General features: G+C 35.5%; 1 protein-coding gene and 1 non-coding gene across 5 annotated transcripts in view; both read right to left on the bottom strand.

Moving 5' to 3' along the window:
* NLK (nemo like kinase) overlaps positions 1–20,872 on the bottom strand; it is a 245,244-nt gene that overhangs the window by 49,457 nt on the left and 174,915 nt on the right. For all 4 annotated transcript variants that reach the window (XR_013177722.1, XM_077165281.1, XM_077165282.1 and 1 more), the window contains 3 exons: positions 5,776–5,882; positions 4,521–4,606; positions 888–1,097 (listed from right to left, as the gene is read on the bottom strand). Coding sequence is in view for 3 of the 4 variants with exons in the window: in XM_077165281.1 (XP_077021396.1) it covers positions 888–1,097; positions 4,521–4,606; positions 5,776–5,882 (403 nt within the window). In the remaining variant the exon portion in view is untranslated. The remainder of the gene's footprint in view (positions 1–887; positions 1,098–4,520; positions 4,607–5,775; positions 5,883–20,872) is intronic.
* LOC143689167 (U6 spliceosomal RNA) lies at positions 8,364–8,470 on the bottom strand. The gene has a single exon (XR_013178630.1). It is a non-coding gene; the product is annotated as a U6 spliceosomal RNA (small nuclear RNA).

Genomic DNA, 20,872 nt, shown 5'->3' with positions numbered 1-20,872 from the left:
CCTAGCATCCACTTGGCACACCATCACCATCACCATCGAAACTACTAATGTTTATTGAGTGCTTACTATGTGCCAGGCTTTATTTTCAGCTTTACTACTTCATTTAACCTATACAACAATCCTCAGAATAGTTTTGAAGGCAAAACCCCCCTCCCCCCCAAAAAACCCCAAAAACCCAAAACCTGAGGAATGGAAAGGTTAAATAACTTGCCCATGACTTAACAGTAAGTGATAGAGCTGGGATTTGAACTCTGATTCTATAGCCTGAGCTCATTCTCATTATATTACTCTCATGTAAGCATTATTGCTAAATTTATGCATAAAAACATTTAGGAATTATCAAGAAAACATCTATATTAAAGAATTAGCTATACAGACAAAGTATCATGAACAATTTTCTAAAGCTACATTTCATCCAGTTTCTGATATTCTCTGCTGTATTTCAAATATTTTAGCTCAATAATAAAGGTCAGAAATCTTTTCTAAATGTTCAAATTTAAAGAAATCATTCAAAATTTATATTCTAAGCACAAAATGTTAAGTATATTAAATCATTAAATCTTTTTTCAAGTCAGAGCCATTACATTAGACAGAATGTGGACCCTCTAAACAAATGAAGATTATACCTGTGCAAATTATTACAGCAGTCTGCTGCTAAGTGTCGGTACATGTAATAAGGCTAACACTCTCTCTAATCTGCTTGCAAAGTTACAAAATGAATTTCTCTGTAATCTTCAACTTCATAACTTTCTGAATTTTAAGAGAACCTGAATTTAATAAAAGCAAATTAGTATAATGAATAAGCCAAGGACATGTGTACAAGATGGGCTTCTCCTTCAAACATGTATTAGAACTAAAAGCTACTAAAGCCTAAAGTGACATCATACCTGTTGAATGGGGCTCTGTGCCTGAAACAATATTCTTCGTCCTAGTAGCTCTGCAAAAATACAGCCGACAGACCAGATGTCAATAGCATTGCTGTAATGACGGCTGCCCATCAGGATTTCTGGAGCCCGATAATACTGAGTAACAACTTCCTGAGTCATGTGACGGGATTCATCTAGTTCTTCCACTCTGGCCAATCCAAAATCACAAATCTAAATAGAAAAGATTATCAAAATATTGCCAAACATACAAATACATTTACAAATGCAAGAGTTAAAAAAACAAACAACCAACCTTGATAGACTGAACTGTAAAGAGTTTTCAATTACACAGTTACAGTATACTGGTGTCAATATATGATCTGGTTTTTTTGGAAGAAAGGGAAGAAAAGTCTTCAAACTTCCATGTTTCAACATAAAATGCATATTAAAATAATCTTTTAATCTTTAATCTGTTTTCAATTGATAACTAAACTAAGAAACAGCTGGATGCATATTTCTGGGTTTAATGTAGAAACATCTAAGCTATCTGTTTTTAAGGCTGCCTTAAAGAGGAAAATATAAGAGAGTTATACCTTACAGACCTCCTGAGCTGAGACTATGCCCATCATCTTTATAGAATATTAGTAGTAAAATTTCTTAATGCTGTGGGTTTCAAACTGAGTCCTGCTGAATCCGTTTCTGAGGAGGTAGTTCAGGGGTTCCACAAACATTTTATTCAAACTTCACATGTATAATCTATTTAAAATACTAGTTTACACTCAAATGTGTTATATGTCAAAATGTAGCACACTGTAGAATACCTATGCTACTAGATTCATTCATTTTTTTCATGCCATACATAAATTTAATTGAGCACCTCTGATGTTTCAGACAATATGCTAGAGTCTGAAGACATAGCAGTAAAAAAAGACTGGTCAATTTCTATGCAGATCTAGGACTAAATCTTGCTAATTCTGTTTAACTGATAAGTTTTTTGAAGTTACAAGGTGAGCTGTTAGTAAACATCATCACCACTATTAGCAAAACTACTTATCTCTATGCGTTAAGATTTTCCTCGAACTGGAGAACCAAGACAAAACAAAGAAATTGGGCATACTGAGGATGAGATAAGATAGCAATGCCCATCTAACCCCTAATTTCAAATTTTATTCATGAAAGTCTAAGTGTTCTCATGGACTAACTTTACAAGTCAATATTATAAATGATGAAGTATCACTTTTTATTCTATTTTCTAATTTGAGATCTCAGCATAAAATTTTGTTTGAAACAAGGGTTCTGGTAGCTTGAAGTCTGAAAACCACTGCTTGAAAGGAAATAAATTTTACCTCTGTCTTGAATCTACTTAAAAAAGAAGGAAAAATATATAGACCATACATAGCACCCCGCCCCCACCAAATAAAACCCAAAACCAAAAAACACAAATTGTTTATCAAATCCTCCTGAAGACTGATTGTTCTAATATGTAAAATTTAAATTATTCTATTACGTGGTCATGTCTTTTTAGGATGGTTTTAAAAACCAAACCAAAAGAAAGAGCTTAAATTCACTCTCCAAACCCTCGTTTTGTATTTATATTAAAGAATCAACCAACAACCCAACAAAAACATTAAGAAGCAAGTCTCCTATAAAACACATTAATCTGGTCTGGAGTCATTTTTGACAACATACCTGGAAGACAAGCAGAATCCACAATAAGAAGTTTACAAGATTAGATAACTAAAAAGATACTGAGATTTCAAGCAAAATCCATTCTATGCTTAAAAGGAAAAAATATTCACAATAGGAAAGGATACTAATTTAAGAGAAATGTTTTCCCACAATTATCTTTGATGAATTTGTACATTCAAGAAGAGAGAATCATGGGCAGGCCACAGTGGCTCAGCAGGCAGAGTTCTTGCCTGCCATGCTGGAGACCCGGGTTCGAATCCCGGTGCCTGCCCATGAAAAAAAAAAAAAAGAAGAGAGAATCAGTGTCTGCAACCTGGTTGGCACTCTACTCTGGGTTTTTAAACACAGACTTCTAAGACAAGTCAAAAGAACAGAGCAAAATTTCAATTTGTTCTTATCTGTGTACTGTTTATTCATAAATGGCATTTTTCTTTAGTCACCCGTTTATGTAGCCAGAGGTTATAATAATACCATAACAGGTTCTAACCAAAATCCTTTGTGAACTCCTTCCTTCAATCAAAGTAAAGAAATTGGCTTAAACTGGCATACGACTGACTTGGTATGAATAGGACAAAGAATTCCTGACCATAAAGGTTTTATCTGAAAATTTTTTTTTAATTAAAATGGTTTATTGGGGTAAGTTGCAAGCTTTCTTTAATTGGTGAAAAGGTGATAGGAGGATGAATGTTTAGTGGATCTTGGTGGTGTTTCTCTGTGGAAACAAAAGACTGAATCACAACATAATTTGCTTTCAAGGAAATAAAAAAAGAAGTTTTTTATTTCTCTAGAGTTAAAACAGGAACAGGGCTCTTCAAAGCTATAATGAAGGGAGAATTTTCATTCACAAGCAGTACAACCTATCAGTTTTTAAAGAGACTTGGCCTACCGTTTAAAGAAAGCATTTAAAATAAAAAATATAATTCAATTATATATTTGACTTTAATGCATGGTTTAACTGCCAAAAAGCTGAGTAATAACACAGTCTTCATTACTTTTAAAGTAGACAATATTTTAAAAAGTTCTTTTCCTTTTAAAATATATCAGTTGAAATGTTAAGAATATTTACTGTAGACTGAAGCACAATATAATACTGTAGCCACTCATGAAGTAACTGGAATTTTTATTTGGTTACAAAGAAATGACACACATCTAGGAAGGCCTTTAACTCTAATTTCTTTGGGGAAAAATATAGGTAATTTTACAATTTGGGGCTTCTGCTAATATACATCTCTGTTGAAAAGAGGTGGGGAAATAACACCTTTGTAAATTTTGCCTTTGTGGATGAGCCACTTTTAACAAAAATCTAGCTGGGGAGTGGAAGTGGAGAAGTAAAGTTGAAATTGATGACTTGAGATTTTGCGTTAGTTAATTATAATTAATCCTATAATCACTTTCATTAAGAGGAATAATTGAAGATTGGCTACTATATTTTGTGGAAATAGATTTCATAGGTGCAAACAGCTGTTTTTGGCTTATTATTTTTAATTATGTTTCTGCTTCCCTACTTTGTTATCTCAGTGAAATGAATGGCAAAAGACAAAAAAAAAAATGTTGGTTGTACAAAAACACAGTTTTCCTAAAAACTGTAATTTATTCTCATATAAACAGAAGTTTGCTGGTCTGGCAATATTTCTCTTGATATACACTTCTTTAATAATGGGACAATCTATAAAGAAGTGACCTTCTTTATTCTTTCAGTCACACCATAATTCCAATTTCAGTGTTTCTAAAACATATGCAAACCATCATGAAGAAACCATGAGCCAAGACTACAAATTAGTTCCGATAGCCATGACTAGTAATATTTGTAGAGAAACTAGATTCTTCAATTTTGTGTAATGTAATGAAAACAAATTTAACTATTTCTTTCACAAAACATGTTGTAATTAAAACCTGTCTTGTGTAAAACTAAAAAAAAAAGAAAAACATTTTTTCCCCAGATATTTAAATAAACTCAAAAGCTACCTTTAGAACACAGTTGCTGTTCACAAGGAGATTCCCTGGCTTAATGTCCCGATGTAAAATGCCAGCTGAATGGAGATATTTCAAACCTGAAATAACAAACATTTAATTGCAGACATTGCTTTTACTCAATGATTATTCATGAAAACTTAAGAAGGAAAAAGAGTAGGGGTTTACAATTGTTCCTTAAGTAACTACATAATGACTGTTATCAAAAGCTTGACTTAGTCCCATCTCAAAAAACTGTAATTTTGCTATAGTAAAATAAAATGTTATAAAAGTTTTGCACACTATCCAAATAATGTCTGTAATTCAAAAGATTATTTAGGTTCAAGTATAGAAAAGCTTCTCAGGCACTAGAGTTAAGACTGACTGTACCAACAACATCCTTGAAATGCTCCTCAGTGTAGCTAAATTGAGGTCTACTACTGATTCTCTCAACACCTAACTCTAAACCTGCTTCAACAAAACAGTTTCCATCAACTGACAGGGAGTCTTTCCCAGGAGAGGTTTCTCATTGAGATGACAAAATTCAGGAGCTTGTCCAGGTTTGTCAGTTGTATTTTATACCACTGAGAATCAAGAGGGTAATTAATCACTATTTAAACATTTCTGACATCTTAAAAGACTGGGGGTTTCAGCACTGCTAGCTAAAGGTCACATCCTCAAGGTTGAATCATCTTTGAATAAAAAGTAGCAAATCATATTTTTCACAAGTCAGCTTTCTTTAATGAGTCAGTTTGAAGAATTATTTAGTTGGCCATTTCTACCAGTCTCCTCCATCTGTTTTAAGGGTCATTTTGTTTCTCTAGAGTTGGACTCAGGTATGACAACCAATACTCTGACAAGGCCCATTTACTGCTGGCTTGCAGGATGGATGTCATTCTATAGCAGATATAGCTATTTCTCTATTAAGTCGCTTGATAGTACATGCTCCTACCCTTTTGAGAGAGGCTGTTTAGCGATCATTGGTGATAAACCAGCCTTGCTTATTTTACCGAAATTAACCCATTCTACTGCCTAATGAATTAGATGGGGCCTTTTCTTCCATTACTGAAAGCAAGAACTACTTGGCTACCCATAAAGGCCTCCTATTTAAAATCAAATAAAACAATTATTAAATATTTTGGTCAAAAGAGAAAAGTCTTTAGGGGGAGGAGAAAGCCTTGGAAGATGAGATTAGTTAAAGTTCAAATTTAAAGTAAAACATTTCATTTATTCAGTGACACTGGCTTTTTCTTCATAAAGAAAATCTTACCTCGTAAAATCTGATAAAGAAAAACTTTGACATGATCTGAGCTGAGTGGTTGAGGAGAGACGATAATTTTATGTAGGTCACTCTGCATCAATTCTGTGACAACATATCTTAAGGTTTTATGTTAAGGAGCATTCAGAGAATTCAGCCCGAATTCCCTCAAAGTAGTCACCAAGTCTAAATAATAGCTCAGGGAAAGAAAGCTTCTACACTGCATAGTAGAGGGTGAGAATTTCAGCTCTCACATGATAAACTATTGCCAAAATTAAAGAATTTACAAGTTTGAAAGCTAGCATAAGTAAACAACCAAATGACTTCCCTATAATAAGCATTATGAAAGAAAAAAACAAGGGTAAATATTTTAAAACTGCGAGGCCAGGGAAAGTATGAAGAACAGAGTCTAAAGGCCTGCTCAGACACGTTACTAGAGTGTCCTCTGAATTCAAATAAGAGGCAATTGGTGGTCTCACCCAAGGCTACCATGGAAAAGATAAACTACCCATCAACTGTGGCTTAAGTTCTTTTTATAAATCATGATGCTCCTAAAAGCATGTAAAGTCGTCAATTGAAACCCAAGTCTCTCTACAATCTCAATAATTAAATCATTTTATTTTTTTTTATACCCTCTAATACTGCATTCTGTCCTACTCTACTCAGTTGCTAACCTCACACAGTTCTACTTTTTCCTTTAGGACTTATCCTACAGAATTTATGATGTTTATTGTCTCTTTGTCTCTCCAACACTGTTCCATGAGCGCAAGGGTTTTTGTCTGTTTTGTTCACAAGTCTATCCCAACTGCCAACAATACCCATAAATAATAGTTACCTGCATTTGTCAAATGAATGGACTCATATATATCGAGTACCTGCTAGGTACCAGACACTCTACTAAGTATTTTAAATATACCACCTCCTATAATTTTCATGGCAACTCTAAAGGTAGATAGTGGTATCCTTAATATACAGATGAACAAAGTGAGACTAAGAGGGGGCAAGGCAAGCAACCTGCCTAAGGTTACACAGTAGAAAAGCTTGCATTTTACCATGTCTAAAATTGCTTCAATGGCCTTACATGATTTTGGATTTTATCTTCTTTCTTTTTTAACACCTTAAAATTTTAAAGAAAACATACTAAATGCTCAAGAATTCCAGCTAATAAACCTAGAAACATTGATAGAATTAGGGGAGAAAATTGCAGTTTATGACCCCTATGAAATCATGAATCTAGACACCAATTATCAATGGCTACCAAAACCAAGTGAAAGGGAATAGAATTGACACTACCTCAATTCACCATTCAATCTTAGCATTATTAAACATACGACAACAAAAATTATGTGACTCATACCACTGCCTCAAAAGTATTCATGTCTAAAAAAATTTAACTTGGATATAATCAATCCTCTAGTTCTAATTACCAGTTTACTAGAAGTATGAAAGAGACAAAAACAAGTTAAAAGATACCATGAAGAAGCAATCAAACTCACAACGTGGATCATTATTCATGACAAATTTCTCCTACATATCAGTGACAAAAAAAGCAGGTGTGTTTGTGGAAGGCAGGAGTGCTTGGGATTGAAAAAAAGAGTCAAGGGATATAATAACCAAATGTGATGTGCGGACTGTTTAACACTGATTCAAACAAACCTGATTCAGAGATATTCTTGAAGCAATCAGAGAACAGGTATCAAGGACTTAGCTAAGTTTATTAGCTGTGATAATGGCATGATGGTTATTTTTATTTTTAAAGGTCCTTATAAATTAAAGATGCATATTAAGGTATTTGTAGGTGAAATAATGTGATATCTGGGATCTACTTTAAAATGCTCCAGCCTTCCCTCCACTCCCCTCCAATAAAAAGGGATAACGGAAACAAGACTGGCAAAATAATTGTTGATGCTGGGTATTAGCTATGATATGTACACACACACATATATAAACTATATATTATACTATGAAAATACTTGTATATTTTTGAAAATTTCTATAATGGTTAAAAAATAAACTTCATTGTAGAAAAGTGGGTACACATAAAGAAGCAAAATGTAAAAACTACCCAGAATCTTCTCTCTTTGAACTAATCTATACCATCATTTTGATGAAAGTGTTGAGTATGTAAATTATATATTATGTATATTTAAAACAAAATCGGGATTATAATATACATATGGTTTTGCTGCCTGTTTTCTTAATATCAACATTTCCCCATGTCATTATATACTCTAATAAAGCCAAATTTTTATGACTATATGTTCTAATGTAGAGATTATAATTCATTTAACCAAACTGTCTTCATTAAAAGGCAAAGTTCTTTTTTTTATTATTTTAAATAACCCTGAGATAAATTTCCTATATATGTATTTTTTATGTGAATCTGATTGTTTCCTAATGGTAGATTCACTAAAGTGGAATTATGGTATCAAAGGATATGAGTATATTTAATGTTTTGACACATCTTTTGGATATACTGGAAAAACAATAAAAATAATGTAAAATTTTTGGAATCAGACATGGATTAAATCTCAGCTTGGTCACTTACTGGTTGTTTTATCTTGAGCATTACTGAATTTTTCTCAGCCCTAGTTTTTTTCTCAAATATGGAATGCTTCATGAATTTGCGTGTCATCCTTGTGCAGGGGTCATGCTAATCTTCCCTGGATCATTCCAATTTTAGTATATGTGCTGCCGAAGCAAGCACTCAGCCCCAGTTTCTTGATCTGTAAAAATGGATTTAATACCACTACCACCTATACCTCACAAGGTTGTGAAGTTTAATGCAAAGGCATATAATGTTCTTAGCAGTACTTAACACTAATAATTAATATTAAAAGTTAGGCTCAAGAAGTTTTTCAAATTCTTTGAACTGCTGCATGCCTCTTCATAACCACTTCCATTTTTAGTAACTTTTACTTATTTCTTATTATAAAAGCAATCTATGATCACTTTAGGAAATTCAGAAAATACATATTAATAAAAGAGAGAAGCAAAACCATCCACAAACATATTATCCACTGTTAATCTGGTATATTTCCTTCTAATCTTATTCACAAAATACAATCTTTTAAATACAAAAGTAGGATCCTATTGTACATAATTTCTTTTCACTTAAAATATCTGTGGACATCTTTTCAATGTAATAGATATTCTTTTACATCAATTTAGATGTTTAAATAGTATTACATTATATGTAATATGTCATGATTTAAGAACTACCCCATCACTGGATGTTGAGGTTATTATTGTTTCACTATAACGTAACTCCGTTGAAGTACTTGGAACTTTTAGAGTGATCTAGAAGGACTGTTTGATGGGGGACCCTCAATCATGTATAAATGCTCTTTCTTGGGTTATTTAATTTCTCCAGAGAAGAACACTCCAATTTTCTGTCTTAGAAGGTATAGGCCAGGCTGCTGGAGTTCTATGTGAGTGGGGGAAGTGGTCTGAAGATATCAAAGCTCAGGATTCTGTCTCCAGGGGATAAACCTCTAGCCTTCCTCAGGGTAGGGGAAGAAGATCTGGGCATCTCACTATGTCTTAGGTCTGCAACCAATCCTGTGTTTAGATCCCCTGTTACCACTATTTTCTGAGGTCATGTTGCTTCCAATTCCTGAGTCTTTCTGATATTCTATAGAAAGATGTTTGTGGGTTCCCATAATTGGCAGCTCAAGTTTCTGCCTCTTCTAGTTCTCATTTGTAACCCTTTATTGACATTTTAGGGGGACTGCAGGATGGAATGGCAGTAAAGATTTTTATTCAGTAGTGTTTTTAGGTTGAAAATTGGTTCTACATGTTTATTGGATACATACATATATGAGAGAGACAGAAAGAGAGAGAGAACATGTGAATTGTTATAGCTCTTAGCTCGATTTTCTATTGGGATAATTATTAGTTGTAGCAGTTCTTCATGTATTAAGGATGTTAACCCTCCCCTATACGCGAAAAAACTTTTCCCATTAGAAAATTTTAATCACAGGAAGAGACAGGGAAAACTACTATTTGCTCCTTTAAGCCTCAATCAGAAGTTCCAACATTCTTGAGCTGTGTTTGTTTCTGAAAATTTGAAGGAAAAAACACACACACAAACCCAATAAAACAAAAATATAAAAACTTCACAACTCTCATCACTATATTATGTACTGTCAATGTGAGGTTTTACTCAGAAATAAAAAAAAAATCCTAAAGAAAGAGTATAAGCATTTATCTGTATGGGATGTCAGTCACGTTTGCTGAGTTTATTGACAATGTTTTTCTCCTGCCAGGATTTGAAAAGTCCTTGCACGGATGTGAAGATCAGGCTATATTCTATTCTGTCTCACATATCCACAAAATTGCCAGCCAACCTATGATATCAGAATCTTTACTGATAGTAATGACATTTGATATGTATGCAAGGGGTAGAGAGAAAACATCTTAATTTTCAAGTTACCAGGTTGAATTTATAGTGCTGATACTTGGAAATTTTGCTTTTGCTCTTATAGGAACAAACAAATTTATGTTTTTGATATAAAAGCCAAAAACACATAAATATGAAACATCATATATTTCTCCTAAGAGTGACTACATTTTCAAAGGAAGGGGAATAGAAAAACATTGGGCACCGTTTTGACCAGACATTTTATGATCAATTACACATTTCAGGAAAAATTCTGCCATTTCATTTGGCATTACAAAACATGTATTTCCACAGGGTGTTGTTCATCCTAGATCTGGTGGGTTGTCAATGGAACTAACAATATTGGACCATTTTTGACCAACAAAAATAATCTCCTATGGTTTTAATCGAACACACAAAGTAATGTAATGTATTACCAGATATTAAAAAACAGAGAATCTGATCTACCAAAGTAAGGCTTTCAAAATGAATATAGAACATGATTTCAAATGGTAAGGGAGTTCCTCCATACTAAGAACACACATGTATGTGACAGTTTCTCACAAAATATTAGAGTTAGATACTATTTCTGCTCAACCTAAACGACTAGATAACCATTTCACTGTCCTCAAGATATGTGAATTTAAAACATCTTTCATTCAACCTATTATAATATTGTTAAAAGAGTGTTACTTTCAAATCTGTGCTTCTTGAGAAACTTGACAGACTGGATTAGAAAAGCATGGGGGAAGGCTTTTAAACTCAAATTTAATCAGAAAGTCTTTGGCAAAAACACAGAATTCCTGTTCCTCTTTACCATTTTCTGTGGCTGGGATAAGCAGAGATGCTTTCTCCTTCTCTTGCCATCATTTAAAACAAAAGGCTGAAAAATTAGAAATAGGCACTTTGGAGAGAATAAGTTTTGTCAAGCTTTAGTTTAGCAAAGTAAAACCTTGGAGGAAATGTCTTTTTCACTCTATAAGTAAAGCAGATTTTTCATCACTGTAAATAAGCCAAAAACTGGGCCAACTTTAAAAAATTTCTTTGGAAAATACAACTCCTGAATTTGAAGATTTAACAATATAGGGCAAAAATGTAGAAGCAACACACACCACTTTATAAGGTTTCTACTTTGCTCTAGCACACATCTTCTAGAGTCTCAATCCCCAGCATAATGTCTCAACTAGTTGCCATGCCAACCAAAGCAGCTTAAATTAAATGAGGGCCTGAAAAGGCACCTGCATCACTCCAGGTCTGTTGTGCCTTAAATAAAGCTCTCCTGACAGGGACTCAGAGGTGTCATTAACTTGAACAGCAGTTATCTGATTGTCGTTTCTGAGTAATTTAATGAGAGTCTCCAAATAAGAGTAAAAACAAGACATTCTTCCCTCTCCCTGTCCTTCGAAATGGGATAGCCTCTCCAACAGCTGGTACACCCACTGGGTTAATGATTTTGTTATGGCCTTTTAAGTTACCACTGGGCAAAGACAAAATATAGGACCAAAGTTAGGGTGTTCAGGAAAATATTAAAAGATTAACCATTTTCTCCTATTAAAATTCATCATTAAAAACACAATGTACATGGTATACCAACCTCCAAGTGATTTGAACATCCCTGCTATAAGATAAATTGTTGCTGATTGCAGCAATTAGTTAAGTAGCTCCATGAAATATGGATTTGAAATATTCTGAATTGCTTCAGAAAAATGAATGATGCAAATGAGCAATTATAAACGTAGATTAGGAGCATAGAGGCTCCAATGTCTTGGGTGGCCAAAAGAAATGTGTGTCTGTGTTGTTTTTAAGAGTTAATCTTTACTATTTTAAATATTAATATCTCAGAAGCTTCTTTATAAAAGAGTAGTAAATGGTTCTTTTTGCTGCTTTCTCAAATATTATTAGTCACTAGAGAATATCATTAAATAGAAACAAATACTCAGGGCTCAGAGAGATTATACGATTTATCCAAGGTCACATTCTTAGTCAGTAAAAAGCCAAGGGTAGCTTAGGTTTCCTGATTTGAAGTCCAGTGCTCTCTCTCTCCCTCTCTAAGCTGCTTCCTATAGGATCTTGCCTTTACAAATTCATTCCTATTTCTTAGCCAAATATCATTGTAGTTCACAGAGTACTGTGAAACGCAGAAAAGCTGAATCACTTTTTATTATGGGCTATGAGGAGGAGAAAAAGGAGAGAGCGAATTAACTTTTTTTTGAGGCTTCTATGTTTCACCTCATATTTCACCTCATTTAATTCTCACAGTATTTCTTTTGTAACTATTCCTTTTTAAGAGATGAGGATACTTAACATTCCACGAGGTTAAGATACTTGACATGGAACTTGGATTCAAACCTAGGTTGTAATGATTCTGAAGTCTGACCCTTTCCATGAAATTATGTTGCCTCACTATGGATACTATGCAAAGAAAAAAAAATTCACCAGACTCATTACTCATGTGCTGCAGAAACCAGGTTTTGAGTAAAAATCAGAAATACAATGCTGCATTCCATGATGTAGCTTTTAGAAACCCTCCTTTCTCACATGTTTTCAAATGTGAAGTCACTCTTCCACCAACATTTTGAACAGCAACATGTGCCAGAAACCATTCTAGGCACTGGAAATGCAATGGTTTAAAAGATAGTCACTGCCCTCACTGAGTTTACTGCCTAACAAGGAAGACAACTAAAGAAGCAATTACAATAGGTTTGTCCAATGATCACAACATCATTACGACTGTTCATCTCATAGAGACCATTAGTCATAGCTTTGGAATTGAATATGTCAGACTTGCCATTTTAGAGCCAATAAGAAAAAGAGGAATAAAAGTAGCAAGCCAAGACACTCTTCTCTAAAGAGGTAAATTTTAAATTATTAGATTTGCTAAATTCCAATAACTGCAGAGATTTAAACCTTTAATTAAATTTGTGAGAAAACATTAAGAGAAAGGTCCTCTTCAGCTCCTTCTGAGTTTCTAAATTAGATGCACACACTAATTGGCAATATACCTATATCTATAAAAGTATTTAAATACTCACATTTGGTTTCCTAATGCAGTTCAGTTTTTTTTAAGTATGTTAAACAAAGAAAATAAAGACAACTAACATTTATTGAGGGCTCACTACATGCCAGCTACTTTTCTAAGCATGTTATCTGAATTTTCTCAATGAATCCTCATAATACAAGTAGAAGGTTATGCTACAGAAGTAATTTTTTTTTCTTTTTCTTTTGAGTTTTAGTCTTTTCTTTTGGAACAAACTGTATTCTATGATGCTTGAAGTAACTGCCCAAATCCAGGCAAGTACGCTTATTCATTTCTTCTAGTCTCTGAATTTTCGCTTTAGTTCTGTTGCTGGTAGATCACAAACTCAAGTAAGAGATATTCTCAGTTTGCAGAAATTATTCTCAGTTTGTTGAAAAGTATTTATGAGACTACTATGTGTCATTTTAATATAGGTTACCTCACTTAATCCTTATAACAACTTGTGATTATTCTCACAAAACAGATCTCCTATACTAGGGGTGACAGAATGTCAGTTTAGCAGACCAAATGATACTCCATTTTGTTAAAAGTTAAAAAATCATAAGATGCCAGTTTTTCTACTGAATTCTCTCTTCCTCCCTTTTTACCTTGCCAATATTCACTTCATTCAAGTCTTGTTCCTTTCTTCCTCCTTTAATCAACTTACAAAATCTAATTTGACAATTAATAAACATTTTCCTTACACCTATTAATCCTATGTGCTTAATTAAGTAAATTATTTGTCATGTTCTTGAATAGCTTCAAATTCTCTATTATTGTTTTAATGGATTAGGGGAATTTAAAAAAACCCTTTATTTATATATTTATTGGAACAGCCCTCCAGCTCAATTTTTTGTGCATGGAAGACTTTTTGTAAACACAGTTGTCCTTAACAGGAAAATGAGGTCAACGTTGAAAATATAAGTTTAGTAATCATTCAATATGGTAAGAAAGAAGTAATCTCTGCTTTCTATTAAATGAAACCTGCCACAAATGGGGCTATTAATTTTCTTTCTGGTTTCAATGCTTTTTTCTTTGCATGAAGAACTTTTCATTTATTTCATTCTTTAAAAAAATCTGAATATTTACTTCCGGGAAGATGGCTAACTAGAGAAGCTCGAGATTAGCCCCGCTCCACGGAAAAGTTAGAGAAGGGTCAGGAAGGCAACTGAGGCAGCAATTTGGGAGTGCGGCTGACCTGGGAAAGAGCCTTCTGCAAAACATGCAGCAGCCCTGGTTGCAGAGGCCGAGGAAGTGAGAGACAGAAAGCTGGAGCCTGGCACAGAGGCACAGAGATTGTGAGAATGCACGGACTGGAGCACAGGACTAGAAAGTAAGTCAGGCCGCGTTCCTTGGGTGCACCACCCTCACCAGTGCAGCCCTGTGACCTGCGACTCATTGCATGCCCACCGTACCTGAACCCCGTCACCCTCTCCCATTCTCCATGCTCCAGGTGCACCCACCCCTCCAACCCCCAGTGTATGTACCTGCCCCACATCCCCACCCCAAGTACGGCACAACCCATCTCTCCTACACCCCTCAAAGGCACTACCTCCCCCTCCCTGTTCCCTGCAGGCCCTGATCCCTGCAGGCTGTTGCCAGCGCATAAAGGTTGCAGGCACTAACCTCCATACCTAGGCTACCCCCACCCCCATCCCATTGTGTCGAACAGCATCAGCCTGCCCTCCCTAAGCTCAGCGCATTCCTTTATGGCACTCCCAGGCCCACACATGTGCACAGCCACTAATCACATTATTCTGCTCTGGGAATCACACTTTACAGCAATCCTAGAGCCAAACATGTGCACAGCCCTCAGCTTCACTTTCTAGGTCTGAGAAAGTGCCGACCTGCACAGCTGAGTCACATTTGCTCCCAATTCTGTCTCAATCCATGAAGGCATAACGCCGACCTGCAGACACAGCTCTATGCATGCGCACAAAGGGCCCCGTGCCTTAGACCAGTGTACACCAGGGTTGCACGCACCAGGGTTATGTCCCCCAGACCAGTGTACCTGCACAGCTACATCCTCCCTGGCCGATGAGTGCCCATGTTCACAAGCATCAGTGTAACATCCCCAACCTGCGTCCATAACTGCCCTGAAACAAATCACCATACTGTGTGCTCCACCTTGTGCCCTGCTCCATGCTGTATAACATCCTGCAAACACAAGGCCTTAGACTATTGAAAGAAATCAACTCCCAAAGTAAATGAATCAAGATATTTACATGCGATGAAGACAGCAGCAGAAGACTAAGCATATCACACTGCAGACAGATATAGCCCTGTCTAATGATCAAATAAAAACACTAGAGGAGAAATAGACATTGGAACAACCAATCAAAGATGTTCATACAACTCTACTTAATAAAATAACTAGAACAGCAAATGACATAAAGGAGATCAAGGAGACAGTAGAAGAGCACAAAGAGGAATGTGAAAGAATAAATAGGAAAACAGCGAATATCACAGATTAAAGACTCTGCTGACCAAATAAAAAACACAATAGAGGCACACAACACCAGATTTCAAGAGACAGAAGAAAGTATAAGTGATATAGAGAACAGTATAACTGACTTCGAAAACTCAAAATAGCAAAGGGCAGAAAAGATGGAAAAAACTGAATGGGAACTCAGGGAAATGATAGACAAAATAAAGCACACAAACATAAGAATCATTGGTGTCCCAGAAGGAGAAGAGAGGAGTAAAGGGCTAGGAAGAGTAGTTGAGGATATAATGGGTGTTCTAGTTTGCTAGCTGCCAGAATGCAACACACCAGAGATGGATTGACTTTTAATAAAAGGGGATTTATTTTGTTAGTTCTTCAGAGGAAAAGCAGCTAATTTTCATCGGAGGTTCTTTCTTACGTGGGAAGGCCCAGGGTAATCTCTGCTGGTCTTCTCTCCAGGCCTCTGGTTTCCAACAACTTTCCCCAGGATGATTCCTTTGTGCATCTCCAAAGCCCTGGGGCTGAGCTGTGAGTGCTGAGATGAGGTATGCCGAGCTGCTTGGGCTGTGCTACATTGCGCTCTCTCATTTAAGTACCAGCCAATTAAGTCAAACATCATTCATTGCAGCAGGCACGCCTCCTAGCCAACTACAGATGTAATTAGCAACAGATGAGGTTCACCTACCATTGGCTCATGTCCACAGCAACAGAACTAGGTACCTTCACCTGGCCAAGCTGACAACTGATTCTAACTACCACAATGGGGGAAAACCTCCCAATCCTCAAAAAGGACATAAATATACAAGTCAAAGAAGCCCAAAGAACTCCAAACAGAATAAATCCAAATAAGCCTTCTCCAAAGCACATACTGATCAGTCTGTCAAATGTTGAAGAGAAGCAGAAAATCCTGAAAGTGGCAAGAGCAAAACAACCTACTACATACAAGGGAAATAAAATAAGACTGAGTTCAGACTATTCAACTAGCACCCTGGAGACGAGATGGCAGTGGTATGATATATTCAAGATCCTCAAAGAGAAACACTTTCAGCCAAGAATTCTGTACCCAGCCAAACTGAGGGAGAGATTAAAGTTTTCACAGACAGAGAAGTCCTGAAAGAATGTGTCAACAAGAGACCAGCCCTGTAAGAAATACTAAAAGGAGTTCTGCTGGCTGTAAAAAAAAAACAGGAGAGGAAGGTCTGGAGGAGGGCACAGAATTCAGAGTACCACTAAGGGTAATTTAAAGAATACAAAGAAAAAGAGGGAAAAGAATATATAGATCTGACAAAGTTAAAATAAAAAAGATAAGATGCTGGAATCAAGAAACGGCTTTTCAGTAATAACTTTGAATGTTAACGGACTAAACCTACCAATTAAAAGATACAGATCGGCAGAATGGATTAAAAAAACATAATCCAGTTATATGCTGCTTACAAGAGACTCATCTTAGACACAAGGATACAAATAGATTGAAAGTGAAAGGATGGAAAAAGCTTTTCCATGCAAGTTGTAACCAAAAGAAAGTAGGAGTAGCTATACTAATATTGGACAAAACAGACTTTAAATGTAAAGACAGCATAAGAGAAAAACAAGTACATTATATACGAATTAAAGGGTCAATTCACCAAGAAGATATAACAATCACAAATATTTATACTCCCAATCAAGGAGCTCCAAAGTATGTGAAACAGACATTGGTAAAACTGAAGGGAGTGATAGATGTTTCAACAATAATAGTAGGAGACTTCAATACACCACTCTCCACTATAGACAGAACCAGACAGAAGATCAACAAGGAAATAGAGAAGTTAAATAACTTGATAAATGAGTTAGACCTAACAGACACATATAGGTAGGTCATTGCACAAGGGTATACATTCTTTTCTACTACTGCTCATGGAACATTCTCCAGGATAGATCATATGTTGGGAGACAAAAAAGATCTCTACAAATTTAAAAATAGTGAAATTATTCAAAGCACTTTCTCTCATCACAATGGGATGAAGCCAGATCTCAATACCACCAAAGAACAAGAACAGTCACAAATATATGGAGATTAAATAATACACTATTAAACAACCAGTGGTCAAAGAAGAAATTGCTAGAGAAATCAGTAGCTATCTGGTGACAAATGAAAATGAGAATACAACGTATCAGAACTTATGGGATGTGGCAAAGACTGTGCTGAGAGGGAAATTTATTGCCCTAGATGTCTATATTAAAAAACAAGAAAGAGCAAAAATCGAGGGCTTAACAGCAAACCTGGAGGAACTTGAGAAAGAACAGCAAACTAACCCCAAAGCAAATAGAAGAAGAGAATTAACAAAGATCAAAGCAGAGATAAATGAATGGGAGAACAAAAGAACAATAGGAAGAATCAATAAAACCAAAAGTTGGTTCTTTGGGAAAATCAATAAAATTGATGGGACACTAGCAAGACTGACCAAAAAAAAAAAAAAAAAAAAAAAGAGAAAAGATGCAAATAAACAAAATCAGAAATGAGAAGGGGTGTGTTACCACAGACCCTGAAGAAATAAAAGAAATCATAAGAGGATACTATGAACAACCATACGCCAACAAATTAGACAACACAGATGAAATGGACAAATTCCTGGAGACATACAAACAAGCTATACTGACTCAGGAAGAAATAGAAGATCTCAACAAACCAATCACAAGTAAAGAGATTCAATCAGTCATCAAAAATCTTCCTGCAAAGAAAAGCTCAGGGCCAGATAGCTTCACAGAGGAATTATATCAAACATTCCAGAAAGAACTAACACCAATCCTGCTCCAACTTTTCAAAAAAACTGAGGAAAAAGGAACTATACCTAAATCATTTTATGAAGCTATTATCATTTTAACACAAAACAGGGTAAAGATGCTAAAAGAAAGGAAAACTACAGGCCAATCTCCCTACTGAACAGAGATGTAAAAATTCTCAATAAAGTATTAGCAAATCAATTCCAACAACACATTAAAAGAATTACACACCATGACCAAGTGGGGTGTATACCAGGAATGCAAGGATGGTTCAACACAATAAATCAATTAATGTAATACAGCACATTAACAAATTGAAAGGGAAAAATCACATGATCATCTCAATTGATGCTAAAAAAGCATTCAACGAAATTCAACATCCTTTTCTGATAAAAACACTCCAAAAGATAGGAATCAAAGGTAACTTCCTCAATATGATAAAGGGAATATATGAAAAAACCAAGAGCCAGCATCGTACTCAATGGAGAGAGACTGAAAGCCTTCCCCCCAAGATCAGTACAAGACAAGGATGTCCACTGTCACCATTATTATTCAAAATTGTGCTAGAAGTTCTAGCTAGAGCAATCAGGCAGGATAAAGAAATAAAAGGCATCCAAATTGGAAAGGAAGAAGTGAAACTCTCATTATTTGCAGATGATATGATACTAGGAAGATCCTGAGAAATCTACAGCAAAGTTGCTTGAACTGTTAACAAACAAATTCAGCAAGGTGGTGGGATATAAAATTAATGTGCAAAAATCAATAACATTTGTATACACAAGCAATGAGCTAGCTAAAGAGTCAGTTAAGGAAAAAATTCCATTCAAAATAGCAACGAAAAGAATCAAATACTTAGGAATGAACTTAACTAGGGTCATAAAGGACTTGTACACAGAAAACTACATAACATTGGTAAAAGAAATCAAAGGAGATCTAAATAGGTGGAAAGACATTCCCTGCTCATGGATAGGAAGGCTCCATATAGTTAAGATGTCAATTCTCCCCAAGCTGATCTACAGATTCAACACAGTACCAGTCAAAATTCCAACAGCCTACTTTGAAGATTTGGAAAAGCTAACTACCGAATTCACCTGGAAGAGAAACAGATCCCGAGTAGCTAAAAGCATCCTAAAAAAGAAGAACGAAGTGGGAGGATTAACACTCCCTGACTTTAAACCTATTACATAGCCACAGTGGTCAAAACAGCATGGTATTGGAATAAAGACAAAAACACTGACCAATGGAATCAAATCGAGAATGCAGAAATAGACCATCAAATCTATGGTCAACTGATTTTTGACAAGGCCCCCAAATTCTCTGAACTGCAACAAAATAGTCTTTTCAATAAGTGGGCATGGAAGAACAGGATATCAATAGCCAAGATAATGAAAGAGGACCCCTAACTTACACCCTACACAAAAATGGACTCGAAGTGGATCAAATACCTAAATATAAGAATTAGCACCATAAAGCTTCTAGAAGAAAATGTAGGGAAACATCTTCAAGACCTAGTAATAGGTGGTAGCTTCCTAAACATTACACCCAAAGCAAAAATGACAACAAGAAAAAATAGATAAATGGAACTCCTCAAAATCAAATGCTTCTGCACCTCAAAATACTTTTTCAAAAAGTGAAGACGCAGCCAACTCAATGGGAGAAAATATTTGGAAATCACATATCAGACAAAGGTTTGATTTCCTGTATATACAAATAAATTATATAACTCAACAACAAAAGAAGAAACAATCCAATTATAAAATGGGCTAAAGATTTGAATAGGCATTTTTCTGAAGAAAAATACACATGGCTCAAAAGCACAAGAAGAGATGATTGTTTCTATTGGTGATAAGGGAAATGCAGATCAAGACTACAATGAGATACTACCTCACACCTATAAGAATGGCTGCTATTAAACAAACAGGAAACCATAAATGTTGGAGAGGATGTGGAGAAACTGGGACACTTATGCATTGCTGGTGGGAATATATAAAGTTGCAGCCACTATGGAAGACTGCTTAGTGGTTCCTTAGGAAACTAAATATCAAGTTGCCCTATGACCCAGCAAGAGCACTACTTGTATACACCCAGAAGAGCTGAAAGCAACGACTCAGACGTTTGCACACCAATGTTCACAGCAGCATTATTCACAATTACCAAAAGATGGAAACAAACCAAATGCCATTCAACAGATGAGTGGATCAACAAAATGTGGTATATACATATGATGAAATATTATGCAGCAGTAAGACAAAATGATGTCCTAAAGCACATAGCATGATGGATGAGCCTTGAGGACATAACACTGAGCGAAATTAGCCAGACACAAAAGGTGAGATACTGTATGATTCCATTTTTAAAACCAGCATAAACATAATCAGACGCTTACAATACAGAAGATAGGGGACTTAGAGATATGGGTGAACCATTAGCTAATGAGGTTGAACTCCAATTTAAGGGAATAGATAAAGGAGCGAAGGCGATTCTCTAGTGGGTCTAGATGTAA

The sequence above is a fragment of the Tamandua tetradactyla genome, chromosome 6 (genome assembly GCF_023851605.1).
Source record: "Tamandua tetradactyla isolate mTamTet1 chromosome 6, mTamTet1.pri, whole genome shotgun sequence".
Classification (NCBI taxonomy): Eukaryota; Metazoa; Chordata; class Mammalia; order Pilosa; family Myrmecophagidae; genus Tamandua; species Tamandua tetradactyla.
This window is presented reverse-complemented; position numbering and strand designations above follow the sequence as displayed.